The 21,340-nt window shown below is 43.9% G+C and overlaps 2 protein-coding genes across 20 annotated transcripts in view; one reads left to right on the forward strand and one right to left on the reverse strand.

The window, feature by feature from the left end:
* Positions 1 to 3,605, reverse strand: part of THRB (thyroid hormone receptor beta) — a 397,985-nt gene extending 394,380 nt beyond the window's left edge. For 10 of the 19 annotated variants that reach the window (XM_089911226.1, XM_089911227.1, XM_022554665.2 and 7 more), the window contains exon 1: positions 2,571 to 2,669. The gene's annotated coding sequence lies outside the window, so the exon portion shown is untranslated. The other 9 variants (XM_022554672.3, XM_089911225.1, XM_089911212.1 and 6 more) reach the window with 3 other exon arrangements.
* Positions 2,256 to 3,623, forward strand: LOC149749460 (uncharacterized). Its single transcript, XM_089911230.1, has one exon. The coding sequence runs from the start codon at positions 2,726 to 2,728 to the stop codon at positions 3,536 to 3,538; it is 813 nt and encodes a 270-aa protein (XP_089767356.1). The 5' UTR covers positions 2,256 to 2,725; the 3' UTR covers positions 3,539 to 3,623.
* The last annotated feature ends 17,717 nt before the right edge of the window (positions 3,624 to 21,340 follow it).

Raw genomic sequence — 21,340 nt, forward strand, 5'->3', positions numbered from 1 at the left:
GGTACCCAGTTAGATGCTTAGTCAGGTATTTTTTGGAACACAGTGTTTGGGCACAACCATTTATTTATTCAACAAAGATTTATCCAGCACCTACTGTGTGCCAAGCACTGTTCAAGATGCCAGAGAATCACGAGTGAACGAGACAGTCAAGATTCTTTTTCTCAAGGACTCTATAGTCTAGACAGGTACTCAACAAGTAGCAACTGAAATGAACAATTCAGACGGAAAATAAGACCAAGGAAGGAAAAAAAAAAAAAAAAAAGGAAGCAAAAAACAATGCCATGGCTTTGAGAAGGAATGGGAGGCTGCCTCTGCTCCAATGGTCAGGGGAGGGCTTTTTAAAGAAGTAACACATAATCTTACAATAAAATGACAAAAAGGAGCTGAAGAAACCAATCACCTTTACTCTGATTTCCATCAAAAAGATGAGCTTACTAAAAAAAGAAAGGTGCAATCCCATTTGTGGGTCCACACACCCTGTGCTTCAAACGACTGCAAAAAGCCCAGGAAAGGAAAAGGATCCACAACTTTCTCTGCTCTTAAGGAAATTTTAAGAAATCTCCTTTCCCCAAAGATGCCAAATGAAAAGGAAGTTGCCTTAATTCATCTCTGTGGTAGGATTTACTACAAAGAATCTAAAAGGGGGGAAAATGGAATGTTTATTCCTCTTTTAAAGGTCAGTTACTTTATAATGTTCCAATGTCAATAAAATTATGCCTTTGCCTTGTAATGCCAACAGGAATTGCTTCATTTAAAAAAAAAAGTCTAGGGCTAAATTCAGTATCACTTATTTCACTTGTTGGAAAAGAGAAGCAAATCATATTTACTAGCAGATAATACTACTTCCAATACATAAGAAAACTTTGAAATTCATTAAAAATAAGATTCTGATAGTATCTTTTCAACGTGCACAAATAATAAGTGATTGTTCGCCAATACCTTCCCATATCCCATATCCCAGCCCAAACAAATCGCTTAGTATTGAATTTCTGTTGGAGTCAATTAAAACGCTTAGCCAACTGGCATGAAAACTCCTGAAAACGTCCACTGCTCAAAATAACTTTCATCAAAACACCTTTTTCTTTCATGTTTCCTAGTCCCTGGCTTGTTTCATAATAAAAGAGGTAAGTAGAAATCAATTAGGGGCAGATCCCTCACCGTGACTATTCAGATTGAATCATGGAATATTTTGACTAAAACGCAATTTGTATTACCTTGCAATGCACAGCATGCTATATATTATTGAAATGTAAATACGCATACGAAACTAAAAGAAGGCAAAGCTATTGTCCAGCAGGTCTGCATCACCCAATACTATCAGAAACTTCTGTGCTCTGGTATTAATACGCTGTCCAAGGAATGCTTAATTTTTTGAACTTCCAAACGGGTCTTTAAAACTGACTCTCACTGGCACCTAAGAACAATAACATGCTAAGGGGAAGACTCTGTTTCATTTATTTACTGATGGGGCTTAGTGTTTGAATCTTCACAAATTCTCAATGTGTGCGGAGCGGGGCCGACGTAGAGTCTGCGCTTTTCTGCCCAGGTAAACTCTTGTCTCTCTTTCACTCACTTCACGAACTGTTATGCTTCTAGACCCTTCCTGTAAAATTTCCCATTTGGGGAAAAATTATACACTGAGCCTTCTGTAAACAAAACACTCACCCCGCCCCCATTAAAACAAATCAGAAGGCTTAAGAATTAGCACTAATACTGAGCCTACAATGGTCGCCGGCAAATACAAATGACAACTGCAGCCGAGAAGGGCCAAATCCACCTGGAGTAAAAACTCCCCCAATGAGTCCTTCTCCGAGGGGTGCCCGGGGTGGGGTGGCGACCGTGCAGCTGGCACAACTCGGGGACCGGAACCGACTCGAGGGGCCCCAGGGGAAGATGCTGCGTCAAGAGAAGCGAAGCAAGAAGCGCGAACCTGGAGGCGAGCGACGTCGCCCCCCATTCCCCGGGGAGGTGGGGAGAAGCCAAGTCGCCAGGCACGGGCACCAGGGCACGCCACCCGCAGGATCGGTCCCCTCTCAAAGCCCGGAGTTCCGGGGCAGGAGAACAGGGGCGATGGGGGACCCACAGTCCCTTTAAACCGCCTCCACACACACACCCCCGCCCCACCACCAGCCCCGGTGTCTGCCAACCTTTTCCGAACCCTCGTGTCACAGAACTTCCTCATCATGGAAACTTCCACTCGGTTCGGCGCTGAGGATGCCAAACTCCATGTCACAAGGAGGCTGTCAACAGCCGGGCTCGGGGTTTGAGGAACACCGCCGCCCCAGCCGCCCCGCTCCGCCGCTGCCCACGCCGCGGCTCCCCGAGCGGTGCCCGGGCGGAGAGGGCACCTCCTACCCCCAGGCGGGGCGCGAACCCCCGGAGGCGGGTACCAGGGCGGCTGACACCCCACCCACGCCCGCCCGCGCGCGCGTGCGCGCCCGGCGTCGCCGCTCGCACCCTGTGTGGTTCCCGCGACACCCCCGTCGCCCTCCTGCCCACCCCCCGGACGGTGGGGACCGTCGCCCCCTCCCCCGCACCCCCGCCTACGCGCCGTCCTCCGGCCAAATTACCGGTGTTGTCCAGCCTGCCGGGTCGGGCGCCCCTGCCCGGGGAAGGCCGCCTGCGGGCGCTGCCCGAGCCCGGGAGCAGAAGGTCTCCTTCCCCAGCGCACTCACATTATTCATGCAAAGTTAATCCCCGCCGCGTCACGGCCGCCCGCCTGAGGATGTGCGCCTTCCTTGGCCAAGCCCCGCAGTCTCCACCCTCCTCCGCCCCCTCCTCCCGGCGGCGGGGTCCCGGGGAGCGCCGGCGACGGGACGTCGCGCGAGTCCTGCAGAATGTCAACTCCCCGGGCGCAGAGGGGCGGCCGCAGCCGGGGCCGCGCCGCCCGCCCGGGCCGCTCCACTTTTATAGGCGCAGGAAGCGAGCGCGGCCCGGCCGCCGAGTCCCCGCCTCTCGGGCCCGCGCGCCCGGCCGGCTCCCGGCCGCTGCCCTCCTCCGGCCCCGGCGCCCCTCCGTGCCGCGTCTGCCCACCGGTGACCTGGTTTTGCATCCGGCCCGCCCGGCGGTCCGACTCGTGCGGCGGCGGTGGCGGCCGGGAGCAGGCCATTCGGGCTCCCCCAGGGGCGCCGCGAGGAAATGGCCTCCCGGCCGCGCGCCCCGCCGCCGTCGTCCCCCGCCTGCCCGGGCCCGCCCGCCCGCCCGCCAGCCCCCGACACTACCGCCCGGCCCCGGCCCGGAGCTCGGACGCGTCCACCGCTCCCCGGCCCGCGCCCCCTGCCCAGCGCGCCCCTCACGCGCCGCCCGGCTCGCCGCCTCCGCACCTGCCGCCCCAGGTGCGGGCTCCCCCTCGTCCCCGTCCCGGCCGTGCCCTCCACCCTGGGAGTCCTCCCCGGGTGGCGATGTCGCGGCGGGGTTGGTGGCGCGCGTCCACCCACCAGGTTGCGTGCGCACGGCGGTTCGGGCTTGGGCGTCATTCCTCTCGTCGGCAAAGAGGAAGGGACGGGGGGACGAGGGACACGGGGCCGAGGAAGGGTGACTTCCAGAAGCACGGGCTCCTCTTGGCCCGGGCCGCCGCGCTCCTCCCTCCTTCTGCGAACCACTTGTGGCGCGTGTCGGGCCGACACGGCGATCTGGCTCCTCCCGGGGCCTCGCTCCCGCCGGGCGTCTGGCGTTCCCCATCATCGCCACCCCCGGGAATAAAGTTTGAGAAAAATACCCGGCTTGCGCCTGAAGGAAACACCCCCTCCACACCACCCGGCACATCCTGGGAGACGGGCGCAGGGTGGGGACCCTCCGCAGGTTCCAGAAGGGCCGCCCTGTTCATTTGTCTTTGCCCTGGACATGGACAAATAAAACCCGGAAGACAAAAATAATTTATACTCTTGGAAAGTCCTGCCTCGGTCAAATATGAGCTTCTAAAATCCCCCCACCCCCACCCCCGGTCCTGAACGCCAAGGGTTCAGGCTAGGAGAAAAGCAAGCAGGCTGCTGCGTCCTGGGCTGGAAGCATGCTTGTGAAAATCCTGAGCACCCAAGAAGATTAAAACGTCATCGGTCGGAGGCTAGGGTTACAATAAACCTATTTTGACGGCAGAGTACAATGATTTTCTTATAGATAATATCAAAATAATTCCGACTTCATTATTCAATATACACAAGTATTAGTATAACGAACCGTTTTGACAGAGGCTTTTTAAGCCTCAACTGTCTGAACAATGATTTATTGGAGAGTTTTCTAATTTCCAGCCGGTGACGTGTTTTATTCCCAATTCTTGTGAGCGTCCCAGGGAAACGGATGAGAAGCCTACTGACAGCGTGAACTACCACAATGGTCAAGAATTCAGAAACTGCTTCTGTTGTTGAGTGCAGAGTTTCAGCGCGCGGGTCGAGAGAGAGGGAGTCGCAGACCCCAAGGCTCCCTGGCGAGAGGGAGGGACCTCTCCCTTCAGACTCCACGGACTCTATTTCCCCTGGGTCCTTGGCAAGAAATCCGTGCTTTATTCTGCACTTTTAACAAGGCTGCAGCCTAGGACTTGCAGGGTTTGTAGCTGGAGAGAAGTTGTTCTCCTTTTGCAGCTAAGTTCCTGGGCTTTGCTCCAAAGCTGCCCGGGATGTTTTGGTTGGTTTGGAGGAAAGCTGTGGAGTCTGCACCATTTGATCCAAACAGGCGGCCCCCTGGTGGCTAACTGTGGGTGAAAAGCTGGCCACTGGCGGAGAAGCCTGCCCCGACAGGCCCCCACAGTTGACAGCCGGTCTTCGCAGGGGCCATGGAGCCGCTGGAACAACTTTGCAAGGAGGGGAGGTGGGGAGGGGGGCGGGGGTGGGGAGGGCGGCGTGATGTCACTCCTCCTTCACAAAGGTGAATGATAGGCCCTAATCCGCTGGGGCTTTTTTTTTTTTAATTTTATTATAGTTGATTTACAATGTTGTGTTTAATTTCTGCCGTACAGCAAAGTGACTCAGTTTTACGCATATCCACACTCTTTTTTATATTCTTTCCCATTATGGTTTATCCCAGGATATTGAATATAGTTCCCTGTGCTGTACAGTAGGACCTTGTTTATCCATCCTATATATAATAGTTTGCATTCTCCTCCTGAGTTTAACTTGGAGCTAAATTCCTTCTTAAGTAGGAAACATCACACAGAGAATGAAATATAACAAAACCTGTTGCTTCCCTTTGTTCAAATGGCTTTGTTTTTCTGATCTCATTTGGCCTGGAAACTTCTGAAATAAAGAGTAAATGAAAGCGAAATAAACGTGGCATTATTCAAGCAATTCATGAAGCAATGTTATATAACAATAAGGGAGAACAATTTTAAGGCAACGTTATTGAAACAGCATGATTCCATTTGAATCGGCCCACTGAGGGCAGTCTTTCAGGCTGCATCATGGTGAGGAAGCGTTACTCACAGAACATGGCATTTATTTTTCTAATTTTACACAAAGGGGTACATTGGAGGAGAATTTTTATGGGGACCTGATTGAAGGTAAAAAATAATATTCAAATTTTAGAGCACGTGGTCCCGTGTTCTAAAGCTGTTTTCATGACCCATGCTCACCTTTCACCATAGCCAACCTCATTACCAGGGTCTACAAATTTCAAGCTGGTGACTTGGTTCAAGGAAGCGATTCATTCATATTCATGTATGCATCAACTGCTGGGGTAAGAAGATAAATAAAACGTAGGATCCAACAGGGCTGGGATTACACTGAAGCCAATGAGACCAGTGGTGCAAACACAGGGTCCAGGCCTCTCTTGACTGAAAATTTTGATACACTGTTCATCATGGATAATTGTTGCATTCATTTTGATGTTTAAAATATGGCAATAAAATATCATTTCTCGATTACTGGGTTTTTTGATGTTCTCTTACATTTTGCACTCAAGGCAAAGGCCTCAGTGGCTTCACCCTAGTCTCCCTCTGCTGTGCCCTCAGTGCTAGCAGAGTCCAATCAGAGAAGTACAATTCAATTCAAATTTTATTAGTGTTGAAGATAATTAATATAGGCTAAGGAACTTGAGGCTAGGGAATTTAGAGATGTGGTGTGAGGGGAGGAGAAAATTTGGGAGATTTCACTGAACAAGTTTGCCCTTAAAGTCCATTAAGGATGGACCAGATTTTACCAGGGAGTATTGGAACCGGAACCGGAAGACGTGCCATTCTAGGGACCAGAACCACTGGTATTCTTTCATTCATCCAGCTACTTCTCAAGCTAGCTGTGTGACCAAATGACCCAGCCCTGGAGCTCCTGATCTTCTCTGTTCATCGTTGGTTCCTGGAATTTATTTTGGCTATGAGGGCCCCAGTGATTCTGGTCCATGGCCAGGCAAATAAGAATGCGAAGTTCATCCCTGCCCTTCAGAGGAAAGACAGGCTATTAGGGGAGATGACATGTTCAATATTAACTCTAAGAGTGAAGATGCAATGGGAAATATATAAAAGTAAATTGCTAGATTGTTGCTGGTGAGGAAGAATGGGGGGATTGCACAAGATTTGCTGCAGAAGGTCCTGGGTGGAACTTTGGGGAGAAGCTGGAGAGAGGGAAACATGCCGCTGGCTATATTATTAGCAAAACGAAAATACAGTGCCCTTTATTCAAAAAGCAAGAAAAAAAAGTGCCACGAAAGACACAAAATATAACGCTATCTCCTTTCTTCCATGTGTTCTCTTTGGAAAGGTTATGGTATTTTTTATTTGCTATTTAATATCATTCTAAGTAAAGAAAAATAAGCATTAGCATTTTAAATGATTAGCATCAATGTTGCCGTTCATTTTTAGATCGTGCAATGCTAGTTTTAAGGAAAGATATAAGAGCATTTAACTCATTATGAAATCACCGCAATCTGTGCTTTGTAGCGAGTCTGTGCACATGTACATTGTAGTTCACATATGCAGATGTGTTTCGTACTTACCAGAACAGTTGAAACACAGCACAAAACTGACTCAAATGCTTTTTTAAAAGATTGAGGTAGAGTTGATTTACAACGTTGTGTTAGTTTCAGGTGTACAGAAAAGTAACTCAGTTATGCATATATATATTATTTTTCATATTCTTTTCCATTATAGTTTATTACAGGATATTGAATATAGTTCCCTGTGTTATACAGTAGGGCCTTGTTGATAATCTATTTTATATATAGTAGTGTGTATCTGCTAATCCCAAACCCCTAATTTATCCCTCCCCTGCCTTTCCTCTTTGCTAACCATAAATTTGTTTTCTATGTCTGTGTGTCTGTTTCTGTTCTGTAAATAAGTTCATTTGTATTAATTTTTAGATTCCACAGATAAGTGATATCATGTGATATTTGTCTTTGTCTGGCTTACTTCACTTAGTATGATAATCTCTACGTCCATCTGTGTTGCTGCAAATGGCATTATTTCATTCTTTTATCTGGCTGAGTAGTATTCCATTGTATATATGTGCCACATCTTCTTTATCCATTCATTTGTTGGTGGACACTTAGGTTGCTTCCACGTCTTGGCTTCTTGATACGTGCCCATTCTACCCACACTCTATCTTTGACTTACTGATGAATAAGGAAGAACTGAAAGGAAGAGGAACTATGGGTTGCCCTGTCCTTCTATGTCTGCATTTCAGAGTAAATGGTTAGCTAATACAGGGAAGGAAAACAAGTAAGAAAGGACATGTTAGGAGTCCTTGGTTGTTGTCTTTCTTTTGCATTCAAAGCACGTTCTGGTTGGAATGGAAAGCATGGCCTCTTGGGGTTGTCCCACTTAGTTGTTGATGTAACATGCTTACCCTGGACCTGATTGGAGTTTTGCTCACCTCCCAGACATCATGGAGTCATCAGAATTCTGTGTTCAAGGGGCATCAAGCATGCCAGATGTGAGTCGAGCAGGGAAGAACACAATGGACACGTATATTGTGTGGATTTCCTCTGCTCCAGACTTCACTTACAAAATGCAAGTTCAAAGACAAAATTACTAGCAATTTCAAGATGGTAAAAACAGAGTGTTAAGCTAAGTGCCAGGCCCCAAGCACGGGGCCCCATGTGACTGCACAAATCCATGCCCGTAAAGCTGGCTGGGGGAAAGAAGTTGATTCTTTGTCATGGTGGAAGCCTAGGACATGTGGAAGGGTAAGTAGACATTCTGGCATGGCTAGTTATAGCAAGGAGTATACAGTACAGCTGACATTTATTAAACTTGTATTATGTTCCCGATATTGTCCTAAACACTTCACATCTTTTTTAAAGTTTGCCCAGGAGCTCTGTGAAGCAGTACTGTTATGCACTCCATTTTTCAGATGTGGAAACTAAGACAGAGGAAGATCAAATAATTTGCTCAAGCTCAGGCCCAGGCTCTAGTGGCCAAGGCTGCTCTGAACCAGCCCCTCGTGCTTCGTGTATGCAGGAGAGGAAGTGGTGGAGCCAGAAAATGTGAGCTGGTCCTGGGAGTCACGCGATGTCCCTCTAGCGCCTCACTTAAGGGGTTGTTGTGCCCTGGGACGATCAGAAGAGGCCTAAATAAAACATGCATCTCACCAGGTAGTAACCTAGAAAATGCCCTAATTACATTCGCTCCCCTGTTTTCCAATGGGAGGTAGAAGATCCTGAGGCTCCTGGGCAGGAAGTCGTAAGCCACAAGCTGGAAGGAGCCTGGGTCCCTTTACCACCATATGGAAAAGTCCGAGAACACCCACGCTGACCTGGACAGTGTTTGAAGCATCGACTTCTGTTGTGTGAAGCCGCTGAAATGTGAAGGTTTTTTTGTTGCAGTAGCTAGTGTTATCCCAACACACCCATCCGCCAAACCAAACTCCACCAGAGCATAAACCATCTTTGCTTTAAACAGACATAGTTCAAATAATGAAACAGGCCTAGGCATATCAACATGCATAAAGCTCTACAACAAAATGCTGTGTCATAAAAAAGTTCAGTGGTGATTTTTTAATTGAAATGAAATTTACATAATAGTAAAATAGACAGATCCTCAGTGTTCAGTTTGATGAGTTTTTATATTTTTATACCCTTGTGTAGTCACCACCCAGACAAGATTGAAAACATTTCCAGCAAGCCAGAAAGTTTCTCTGTATCTTTTCTTTCTTTTTTTAATATTTATTTGGCTGCATTTGGGTCTTTGTTGCTGCACGCGCGCTTTCTCTAGCTGTGGTGAGCGGGGGCTGGCTACTCTTCGTAGCGGTGCGTGGGCTTCTCATTGCGGTGGCTTCTCTTGTTGTGGAGCACCGGCTCTAGGCACACGGACTTCAGTAGTTGTGGCTCACGGGCTCTAGAGCACAGGTTCAGTAGCTGTGGTGCATGGGCTTAGTTGCTCCGTGGCATGTGGGATCTTCTCGGACCAGGGCTCAAACCCGTGTCCCCTGCATTGGCAGGCGGATTCTTAACCACTGCACCACCAGGGAAGTTGCTGTATCTTTTCTCTCTTGACAACCACTACCTTCTGGAGGAAACGCTATTTTGACTGCTACCATCGGTTATAAACTTCACTGGTTCTTGGACCCCATACAAAGAGAATCACACTCTTATATCTGGTTTCTTTTACTCATTGTAATGTCTTTGAGATCAATGCATGTTATGGGGTGGATTAGAAAGGTCTTCTATTTTTCATTTCTATTTTATATTTAATCATATAAATATACCACAGCTTGTTTATTCATTCTGTGATTGATGGACATTTGGGTTGTTTCCAGTTTGGGACTATTACAAATAAAGCAGCTATGTTTGAACAATTCTTTTTATGGATACATGCACTCATATCTCTTGGGAATATGCTTAGGAGTGGAATTGCTGGTCATATATCATTTCTTAATCATTCCATTAAGGCTCTCTGAGGTACGAGCACAGTTATGAGCAGCTAGGAAATGGGTAATTAGCATTTGCTGACTTCTATTCGTTCTTACAGTTATCATAAATAAAATATTCAAATAAAGTCATGTGAGGTCTACACTGAGTGACTAAATATTATCCTTAACACAAGTATGAAAGTGTTCAAAATAATGAATATTTAAAACTAGTATTGCCTTATGTAGCAATTACAAGCTCTGTTTGAAGCTACCAATCATTTCTTATGAACGAAGCCACAGACTAAAAGCCTATGTAGAAATGAAGATGCTGATTAATTAAAGTGCATTTGGAAAAAAGTGAATGGGGAAAAGGAGGTAAGAATACCAAAACACTTCTAAATTAAATCTTGATTTTTCAGCGGTCTGAAAGATCAGTTTAAGATGAGCTGAGTAATTGCTGAGTGGACTGTAATAATCTATGTACATTGTGAGCACACAAAAATATAGTACGTTGTTAAATTCTTTGTCAGTCACAGAAGAAATCTAATGGTTCAAGACACATCTTCCCCAAACATGTCAATTAAGCGTACTTCTTTTTTGGAGTTATGTTTATATGCATTGAAAGTGGAAATGTAATTTTTGAAAATTCGGTGAAAATATCCTTTCTATTTAGGAAGGGGATAAAGTGAATCTTACTCATTTTCGTGGAATAAACTAATTCATCTATAAGCAATAACACATATAATGCTTAGGATAATGGGCTATTTCCAGATTCTTAAAATCCCTGAGTGACCATCATAACTTCGAATTTCCTTGTCTTTGTCAGTTTAAATGAGATTCTCAGATTGAGGACAATACAGATCTTAAAGACACTTCCTATTTCCACGTATCATAGCACTTTGCAATAAACCTGCCTCATCCCAAATTTACAAAGCATTGTGTAAAATATTAATCACACAGCTGCTACAGATGCACTGCAGAACAGATTTTGAACATCTAGTGATGATACACTTGGAGCAAACAATTGAATCCAGAATTGGCAGAGAAAATAAGAAAGACCTGAATTACCATTTATGCAGATTTAGAACAAAGCCTTCCACTGTGGTCATGCCAAATAATGGCTGGCTAAGGATTTGAGCTCCAGGTCTGTGTCTTTTCTGACCACTTTAGGCAGGTAACTTAGCTTCTCTGCGTCTCAGCTTCCTTATCTATAAGAATGGGGAAGGTAACCATGCCTGCTTCTAGGGATGGTGTGAGGAATAACTACGACAGTAGATGGATATGCTGTACACAGAGTTTGGCACAAAGCAGGTGGTCAGTGAGAATGATCTGTTATTTTGGGAAAAAAATAAATTGATGATCTTGGAAAACTTAGAAAAATGCCAAAGGCTAAAAGCTTTTCTTGAAGATACTTCTTTATAAATTAATTAATGCAACAGAAATTTGTAACAGTGTTTCCAAGCTGCCTATCCCTGGGCTGGCACTGTTATAGGCTCTGGAGAGAGAAGAGTGAGCAGGGTAGACAAATCCCTCCCCTTGTGGTGCTTCATGTCATCGAACAGGACGTAAATTCTCTGAAAGAGGAGGGGGTGCTCTTATCTTGGCAAAGACTGAGCACAAACCAGATACATGGCTGAATTCAGACTTGCAGAAATAATATCTTCTGGTGACAGACTCCTTTGCTGATCTACAAGTTCTAGCCTTTAATGATGGTATTTTGAGAGAAATGACTCAGTTCTTTGAAAAAATCTTTTTGTGAATATTTTTTTCCATAGCATTTCCTAACTGCAACCAACATATCCAGTTTCTAGAATGCCTGGAAATTTTTTTCCAATGGGTGAAAATACAGTCATCCAGAAATCTCCAAATGCTGGATTTGGCACTGAGCTGATCTGGTCTGAGCCATAGTCACAATTACTTGTATTATCTTGACCTGCTCATTTCTTTTCTGGTCATTCCATTCACATAAATAAATGCAAGGGATTGGACTAAGTAATTCCTAAAATCCCTCCCAGCTCTTAATTTCTTAAAGTGAATGCAATTTCATTCCCATTTAAGGACCAGAGAAATACCTTTATTTTATGGAAAGCTCCTTACTCCTTCTTAACAGTATTTTTGCACTCATTAACTAAACTAAGAACATGGGAAATTTAATTTTTTAAAGCAGAATCTGATATTATTCTCCACTTTATGGGGGCAGTGTCTATTGGGAAGAAAGGAAAGCAGTTTCTTTGTTATCCCGGTCATTTTAACAGCATTTTCCTTTAGATATGTAAGTTGAATGACAGGAAGCTTTATTTGTTTGTTTGGATAAACTACAGGTTGAACTTGGCATCACTTTTGGATTTAATTAATTAATGGCAAGAAAATCTAAAAATGCAGATCATCAAATGTTCTTTTCTGGCATTTCTTTCAATGATTCTTACTCATTCTTGCACTTGTTCGTGACGTTAAAAAATGATGATGATGAACAAAATCAGATAACTAAATAAATGGAGAGATGGTCCATACTGATGGATGGGAAGACTCAATGTTGCCAAGATGTCAGTTCTTCCCAATCTGATCTGTAGATTCGATGCAACTCCAATCAAAATTACAGCTGTCATTTTGCAGATAATGACAAACTAATTCTAAAGTTTATATGGAGAGGCAAAAGACCCAGAATAGCCAACAAAATATTGAAGGAATAGAAGAAAGGCAGAGAACTGACATTACCCAATATCAAGACTCTAGTGAGCTACAGTAGTACTGGCAAAACTGTAGACAAATAGATCAACTGAACAGAACAGAGAGCCCGGAAAGAAATCCCCATAAATATAATCAACTGACCTTTGACAAAGTAGCAAGAGCAGTAGAACGGAGCAAAGATAGTCTCTTCAACAAAAGGTGCTGGAACAACTGGACATCCACATTCAAAACAATGAAGCTAGACACAAACCTTACACCCTTCACAAAAATTAACTTGAAGTGGATCGTAAATCTAAATGTAGAATGAAAAATTATAAAACTCCAAAATATAACAGGAGAAAGCCTAAATAACCATGGGTATGCCCATAACTTTTTATAACACCAAAGGCACAATTCACAAAAGAAAGACTTGATAAGCTGAACTTCATTAAAAGTAAAAACTGTTGGTCTGCCAAAGACAATGAGAAGACAAGCCACAGAGTGGAAGAAAATGTTTGCAAAAGACATATCTGATAAAAGACTGTTATTCAAAATATACAAAGAGGTCTTAAAAGTCAACAAGAAGAAAACGAACAACCCAATTAGAAAATGGGCCAAAGACCTTAACAGACACCTCATCAAAGAAGAAAAACAGATGGAAAATGAGCATATGAAAAGATGCTCCACATCTTATGTCAGGGAAATGCAAATTAAAACAAAAATGACACGCCTATTAGAATGGCCAAAATCCAGAACACTGACAACATCAAATGCTGACAATGACGTGGAGCAAACAGAACCCTCATTCATTGCTGACGGAAATGCAAAATGGTACAGGCACTTTGGAAGATAGTTTGGCGGTTTCTTACAAAACTAAACATACTCTTAAGATGTGATCTAGCAATCGTGTTCCTTGGTATCTACCCAAAGAAGCTGAAAGCTTATGTTCACACAAGAACCTGCACACAATTGTTTATAGCAGCTTTATTCATAACTGCCCAAATTTGGAAATAACCAAGATGGCCTTCAGTGGGGAAAAATATAAACTGTGGTACATCCAGACAATGGAATAGTATTCAGCACTGAAAAGAAATGAGGTACCAAGCCAGAAAAAGACTTGGAGAAACATTAAGTGCATATTCGTAAATGAAAGAGGCCAATCTGAAAGGGCTACTTACTGTAAAATTCCAACTGTATGACATTCTGGAAAAGGCAAAGCTATGGAGGCAGTAAAAAGATCAGTGGTTGGCGGGGGTTGGCAGTTGGGAGAGCAATGAACAGGTGGATCACAGTGGACTTGTAGGGCAGTGAAACTCCTCTGTATGATGCTATAATGATGGATACATGTCATTATACATTTGTCCAAACCCACACAACACCAAGAGTGAACCATCATGTAAACTACGGACTTTGGGTAATTATGTTGTGTCAGTGAAGGTTCATTGATTATAACACATGTACCACTCTGATGGGGGATGTTGACAATGGAGGAGGCCATGCCTGTGTAAGAGGCTGTTGGTATATGGGAAATGTCTGTACCTCCCCCTCAGTTTTGTTGTGAACCTAAAACTACTCTAAAAAATAAAGTCTTAATAAATAAATAAATAATAATGACAATGATAATGATGAAGTATAGTTCTTCATATGAGGACATCTGAGTTTTTTAAAGGAGGTGGTGGTCATTCCCTCTAGATTAATTTTTTTTACTCCCTTTTACCTCTGAGCATAAAAAGAATGACTTGTTGGGTTGACTGCCACGAAACTGTTCTACCAGGAGGTGTCTCATTCCTACCAAGAAGTGTGTACCCACTTCTTGGTTCTTCCTTCAGGCTTCAGTGGAGTGTTTGAAAGAACCTTTGTGGCTATTGAGGTTAGAGGAAAGACCAGTCATGAGAAGTGATGTGGAGCCACTCACATTATTGCCCTCAGACCCATTAGTTAACTTCCTTGAGCCTCAGTTATTTTCACCTACAAGATGGAAAAAATCCTCATTGCCAAGGGGATTAACTAAAATCTCACTTTAAACATGTTGAATCAAGTGCCTAGGTCTTGAGTGCTCAGTGAAGTTTAGTCCTCATTTTTATTTATTAAAAAACTTTTAAATTAACATTTATTTTTGGCTACATTGGGTCTTCGTTGCTGCGCATGGGGCTTTCTCTAGTTGCGGCGGGCAGGGGCTACTCTTCGTTGTGGTGCGTGGGTTTCTCATTGCAGGGGGCTTCTCTTGTTGCGGAGCACGGGCTCTAGGTGAGCGGGCTCAGTAGTTGTGGCGCACGGGCTTAGCTGCTCCGTGGCATGTGGGATCTTCCTGGACCAGGGCTTGAATCCATGTCCCCTGCATTGGCAGGCTGATTCTTAACCACTGCGCCACCAGGGACGTCCCTAGTCCTCCTTTTTATCATGGAAGATGATGAAAAAAATGCACACGAGTGGTAGGCAATGAGACCTACCATCTTGAGACCAAATGTCCTCAAGAAAGGCAGTAGCGGGAAGGTCATGGGCTTGGCCCCGGTCCCCCCACCCCGCCTGACTCCACTACTTACCTTGTACGTGTCACAGCTTGCATAATCAGTTTGCCATTCCGAAAGAAGACCATAGGAAGAGTAAAGAAAGAAATGGTTCTGAGTCTTGGCTTCTCCAAACCTCAGTTTTCTCATCTGTAGCATGGGAATGATAGTTTCTGCGTGAAATTGAATTGTGAGGCTCTAATGAGATAAAGAGTGTGAAAAACTTCTCCCAAATGTAGAGCATTCTAAATAACGGAATGCACCGTCGTCTGCACTGTTGTCTAGGGAAATCCACAAATACAGAGGGAGCCATGTTGAGATAAGTCTTGTCCTGAAAAATCACAGACCTTTTCGGCAAGCCAGAGGCAAGGACGTGGGGACTTTGTGAATTTAAGTGATACCCAGTTCTGGTGTCCAAACTGAAAGCAGTGGACCTATACCAGTGAAACATGACACGTGAGCAGTTTCCTCTTCTTGTTTTGGCATCTTATATAACCTAAACTCCTCAAGTCCTAAAGCTCCTTTTTTCCCTATTATTTCTAAATGTGAGTTTTATCAATAATTCAGCTGAAAGCTCAATTGCATTGGGCCTAGCAGGCCTGTGAAGGACCTGTGGACATTAGGAAAATTAGTCCTTGCTATTCCTCCAGCATAACAAGCTCAGTTCTGCCTCGGGACCTATGCACGTGTTGTGCTAGGCCCTCCACCTAAAATTCTCTTCCCAAACTTCGTGGTTTCTTCTCTCACTTCAGGGAAGTCTCTGACGGGAGACTTTCCTGACCTTTCCTTTCTTGCAACATCAGCATCACCTGGGAATTTGTTAGAAATGAAAATTCTCAGACCCCATTTGAGAACTACTGAAACAGAAACCTGGGGGATGTGGCCAAGAAGTCTGGATCGTAAGAAATCCTCAGGTGAGGGCTTCCCTGGTGGCGCAGTGGTTGAGGGTCCGCCTGCCGATGTAGGGGACACGGGTTCGTGCCCCGGTCTGGGAAGATCCCACGTGCCGCCGAGCGGCTGGGCCTGTGAGCCATGGCCGCTGAGCCTGCGCGTCCGGAGCCTGTGCTCCGCAACGGGAGAGGCCACAACAGTGAGAGGCCCGCGCACAGAAAAAAAAAAAAAAAAAAATCCTCAGGTGATTCTGATGCAAGCTGAAGTTAAGAACAATGCTCTAGCCCTTTCTTGGTTTTGCTTCGCCAAGTCCTTATTCCCATCTGACGTTATATTAGCTATTTCTTTCCAGATTTCATGTCCGCTTCCTCTTCTAGAATCAAGCTCTCATAGAAAGGATTGGTCACTAACGTATCCCCAGCACTCACAATAGTATCTGACACACAGCGGGACCTCAAAAAAAAGACTTTGAAATGAATGATTTGTCACTTCAGGGTTGGCATCAGAACAGAATACGGTATGAGGACTTCCCTGATGGTCCAGTGGTTAAGACTCCACACTTCCAGTGCAGAGGGCGCGGGTTTGATCCCTGGTTGGGGAACTAAGATCCCACATGCCCTGCGGTATGGACAGAAAATTAAAAGAAAAGAAAAGAATATGGTACAGAGCACAAAGTGTCAGTGCATCATCTAAATTTCCATCCCAAGTGACATGAACAGGTGGATAAGGACCTAGAAGGGACTCAGGGCAGGAATTATATCTTCCATTTTACCTAATTCTACCAAGTTAGATTCGCTAAAGACACTCTACGATTTGTAAATACTATGTCTTGGGCCATAACCCAGATCTCACAGTTCTTGTCCAGTCTCCTGACTATTCTGTTCAGAGTAGGGTGTCAGCAACGATAATGCTAAGAGGTCATAAAAGTTTGGAAAGTGAGGAGACTTTAAAACTTCTTTTAGCAGCTTTTTTTTTTTAACTGCATGATTCCTCAGAATATTTAATGTACTAATTTATTTTGCAAATCTTTAAGTGGAAAATGCTTTAGAATGCAGTGATTCCCAAACTTTGCATCAGTAAGTCCCTTTTTCATTCTTTGGACAATCTCAAGGCACTAGTGAGTTCAACAAACTCTACCAACCTCTCAGTTCTGGCCATCAGACATGCCTCCTTGGTCAGTCACACAGTAATATGTCACTGGTGAGTTGACTGTATCAATTAGCTCCTGCTGTGTAACAAGCCACCCCACTGTTAATGACTTTTTAAAAATCATTTATTATTTTTCATGATTCTGTGGGTTATCTGGGCAGTTCCTTAATTTGGAGTTGGATGATCTATGGTCATCTCACTTACATGTCTGGTGGTTGGCAGCTTGGTCAGCCTGGGCAGCCCTTGGGTATAATGGATCAGCCTTGTTCCTAGTGGTCTTTCATTTCCTGCACATGGTGGTCTCAGAGCCCAAAGACCAGTAAGAGAGCAAACCCCAAAGCACAGCACTTTTTGAGTCTCTGCTTATGTCACATTTGCAAAGTTCTATCAGCCAAACTGAGTCCTTTGTTCAATTTGGATTGAAGGGAAGGAAAAACAGACTCTGCCCGTCGAGGGGAGGATTAGCAACGTCACTTTGCTAGGATGTAACTGAGGCAAATGGCTGATATTCAGAGGCACAGAGCCAGACATCTGGCTTGAGAAGTTTTGAATGAGGACAATCATAGGTCCCTTTCCTTCTCTTGTAATTGAGCAATAACTTCAAAGGGCCCTCCTAACCTATCCCTGGTTCTTTGCTCAGCTTAGGGCATCATGCCAGGAATTTTTCTGTATCAAGACTAGACAGAGTTTTCCCACGTGGCTTCAGAGTTTGATACCAAAAGCCAAGAGCAAAGGTCACGGTGTGGAGTGGCATAGTCTTGGCATAACTGTGCCACATACTGTAGGCTGGAGTTCACTTTCCTTTTATGCCGCATGCATACACAGGAAAAAATGACCAAGGCCAAATAATGCAATGTATTTGCACACAGCACAAGGTGGTAGGGTGTGTTCACCTTATCACAGCAAATGGTAGGAAGCATGCTTTGACAATCTCGGCGCTCTTGGCAGGGATGAAAGAATGTTCACATGTTGAGTTATGGGAAAGTCATCCTGGCTTACGCACAAGTTAACTTGAGTTTGATGCCACCTAAAACACCCTGTTTTAGGTGTTTAGGTGTGGCCTATCAAACATAATTGGACATCTGCTTTAATTATAAAAGAAAAGGGTGCATATGGGCCAGAAGTGAAGAATGCCCATGAAATGCCTCCCTTCCTGGGATGCCCGTGCTGGTAACCCCTTCAGTGATAAGCTTCCCTTCCCAGGTGCTAAGGCCATACTGATTTGCTGTGTACGTGCTGGTCTGTTTTTTTTAAACCTTGAAGGAAGGTCTCCCTGACTTCTTTGATGTTCTTTGTTCTGACAAGATATAAAACTGTGCTGAAAACCGTGCTTCTCTGGAGCCGTTCCTCAGAGTAATCCGGGAGGCTGTCTTCGGGGCTATAGTCCTTAGTTTGGCTCAAATAAAACTCTTTTCTATTTTTATTGTAGAGTGTTTATTGATTATTTTCACTGACAGCAGTCAATACACCTTGAGTGTGTAGCTTTTATCTCCTCCATAAACATTCATTGAGGGCAAAGTTGGGATCAGGTGCTGGGCTCTTGAAAGATCACGGTGGACAAAGTAAGATAATCCTTCCGTTTGTGGAACTTTGAGTCAAGTGGACTAGAAAGACGTTTAAAAATATACCCAGATAGGGGCTTCCCTGGTGGCGCAGTGGTTGAGACGCGGGTTCGTGTCCTGGTCCGGGAAGATCCCACATGCCGCGGAGTGGCTGGGCCCGTGAGCCATGGCCACTGAGCCTGCGCGTCCGGAGCCTGTGCTCCACAATGGGAGAGGCCACAACAGTGAGAGGCCTGCATACCGCAAAAAAAAAAAAAAAAAAAAATATATATATATATATATATATATACCCAGATAGATAGATACATAGATAGACATATAGATAGATAGACAAAGAAAAACAGAAGATGGCATAAAGAAGGACGATGGGTGAAAGCACTTAGTTTAGCCTGGGCGGCCAGGGAAGGCTTCTCTGAGAGGGACATTTCAGCTAAGTGCTGAGGGATAGGTAGCAGACCGCAAGGTGAAGGGACATGGGGAAAGCACTGAGGCAGAAGAAAAAAGTTTCTACCATGAGTCGTGGAAGACTCATGGATTCTTGGATGAGATTTTATACCGTTTTTTGTGTGTTTTAGAAACTGTGTTGCACTGTCATTCACTTGGTCTGTCTGCAGTATATGAATTGTTTATTTTCACCTTCAAAAGCAATAAGTAAATCTTCTGTGGATACATTTCTTCTTCAATCATTCTTGGAGCAACTGAAACAGTATCTAAATAGTCGATTCCCTCCTTCCCCATTGGTTTTGTACCGATTGCCATTCTGTGTGATTTTCTTCTCAAGACAGGCCAACTTCATATATTTTTTAAATACACGTTTATTTTGTTTAAAACCTGAAAGAAACGGTATTCAAAAGAAAAGCGTTTCTTTCGAATTCTGTAATTGCTCTTCACCGTGCGATTTTGGCCAATTGGAGGAAGAATGTTTACTCTCAATTAAGTTCTGAAATAAGTAAGGGAAGAGTCACAGAATGTTTATGTTATCGTGGTGCGCACATGTTTTTTTACATGTACATATATGTTTGCTTTTGCGTGTATATGTGTGTGTGTAAGTTCCATGACAGCAGAGTTTTCAAGTTTTGTGTTTTGTTTTCTGAAGTATCCCAAGCACCTAACATAGGACCAAACCCATAGAAAATGCTTAGTAAATATTTAATGAATATACGGTTTCAAATCTTGCTCCAATTTTTTTTTTCAAAAAGGAATAATGGCTATTATTTAATGAGCATCTATTATGTGCCTGACACTTTCTAAGCTCCACTTATTATACACAACAACACTCTTAGAGAGATAGTAGTAGTATTCCCATTTTACAGATGAGGAAACTGAGACTTGTAGGAAATTAAGCAAATTACCTAAGATAATTTGCTTAACCTCTAAGCTATAAGAAAGGGTTTTTATAATATATGGCAGTGGCCAGTGGGAAGAAACGTTAAGGAAAGACTATCATAGGCATAGCAAAATATATATATAACATATGCTATGAGAAACCAAGAGTGAATCAGGGTAAAGCAACAGGTAAGGCAGAAGGAAATGGCAAGAGAATCCACCAGAATGTGTCCTGAAAAAGAAGAGAACACTCAAATCTTTGTGCAATATATAAAGTCCTTTATCCCGAAGCCCCATCAAGGTTCCCCAGTTTTTTTTCTTTTACCATATTGCTGGATTTGAACAAAAAATAATTTAGAGGAACATCTGCTTTAAATTATCACCCTGTTTTAAATGCTGTGCTCTATAAGCAGGACAAAAAGCAGAAGAAGGGTAGGGTATACTTTCACAGGTTCAAGACCATCTTTAACCATCAGCTTATGCACTATTAGAAAAGGGAAGAACAGATTTCCTGGTGTACAGTGATGCCATATCCTGATTTTACAGCATCTTAAAATTACGAATAACAAATAAGATGATTTGTAGGAACGAATGAACACTAGTTTTCATGATTCAATGTCATGGAAAGGTTCACGCACTTCTGTTTCTTAATGGGATATGGAACCCAAAGGAACAAATGTTTCCTTTCTTCTGATATCCTAGATTGAGTTCCTCTTTCAGGGTTGCTACATTCTCACCTTTGAAAAGGATCGTGATGCAGTATGTAAAGTTCAGACTCTCTCAATAGTTTTCCATTGTCTTCATATTTAAAAAAGATTCCAGGCCAGGTTTCTTCTATCTCAGCACTCTCGATGTTCTGGGCTGGGTAAGCCTTCGTTGTGGTTTGCACTCACTGGAGGGAGCTGGGTAGCATCCTTGGCCTCTACCCACTAGATGCCAGCAGCGCATCCATCCACCTCATGCTCCCCTCCCCTGCCCCCTCCCCAGGATGTGACAATCAAAACTGTCTCCAGACTTTGCCAAATGTCCCCTAGGGAGCAAACTCATCCCCAGTTGAGAACCATTCTTCTACCATATTGTCAGAAAATTTGAACTTTGCTGCCGAAATGATTTTCTAGATTAAGAAACTGCTTACTGGCATGTTTCAGCACCTGATAGAGAACAGAGAAAATGTGCAGTTTATTAATAACATATTATTTAATCCATTTCTATCCCAAAACCATTTAGTTGACTCAAAAACTTAGTTTTCCTCAAAATAGAGGAAAAGAAAAAAAAATCAGCAAATAGATTTTTAAAAATCTGTTTAAATAACAGACTTCTCACAAACTGCCCAATAGACAGAAATGAATGTACCAAGAAGTGAGATGATTTTACAAGCGTTGCTGCAAAGTTAAAAAAGGCACATTCACTAATTATGAATCACCTGCAGTTCTTTTGTTTGACCGTAAGTCCCTAAAAATGTAGCAAA

The sequence above is a fragment of the Delphinapterus leucas genome, chromosome 4 (genome assembly GCF_059928025.1).
Source record: "Delphinapterus leucas isolate spDelLeu-1000000601 "Yukka" chromosome 4, BTC_Dleu_Yukka2, whole genome shotgun sequence".
NCBI lineage: Eukaryota > Metazoa > Chordata > Mammalia > Artiodactyla > Monodontidae > Delphinapterus > Delphinapterus leucas.

Excerpts from the sequence above, each read along its gene's own strand:
- LOC149749460 (XM_089911230.1), top strand. The coding sequence starts at position 2,726 with ATGTGCGCCTTCCTTGGCCAAGCCCCGCAGTCTCCACCCTCCTCCGCC.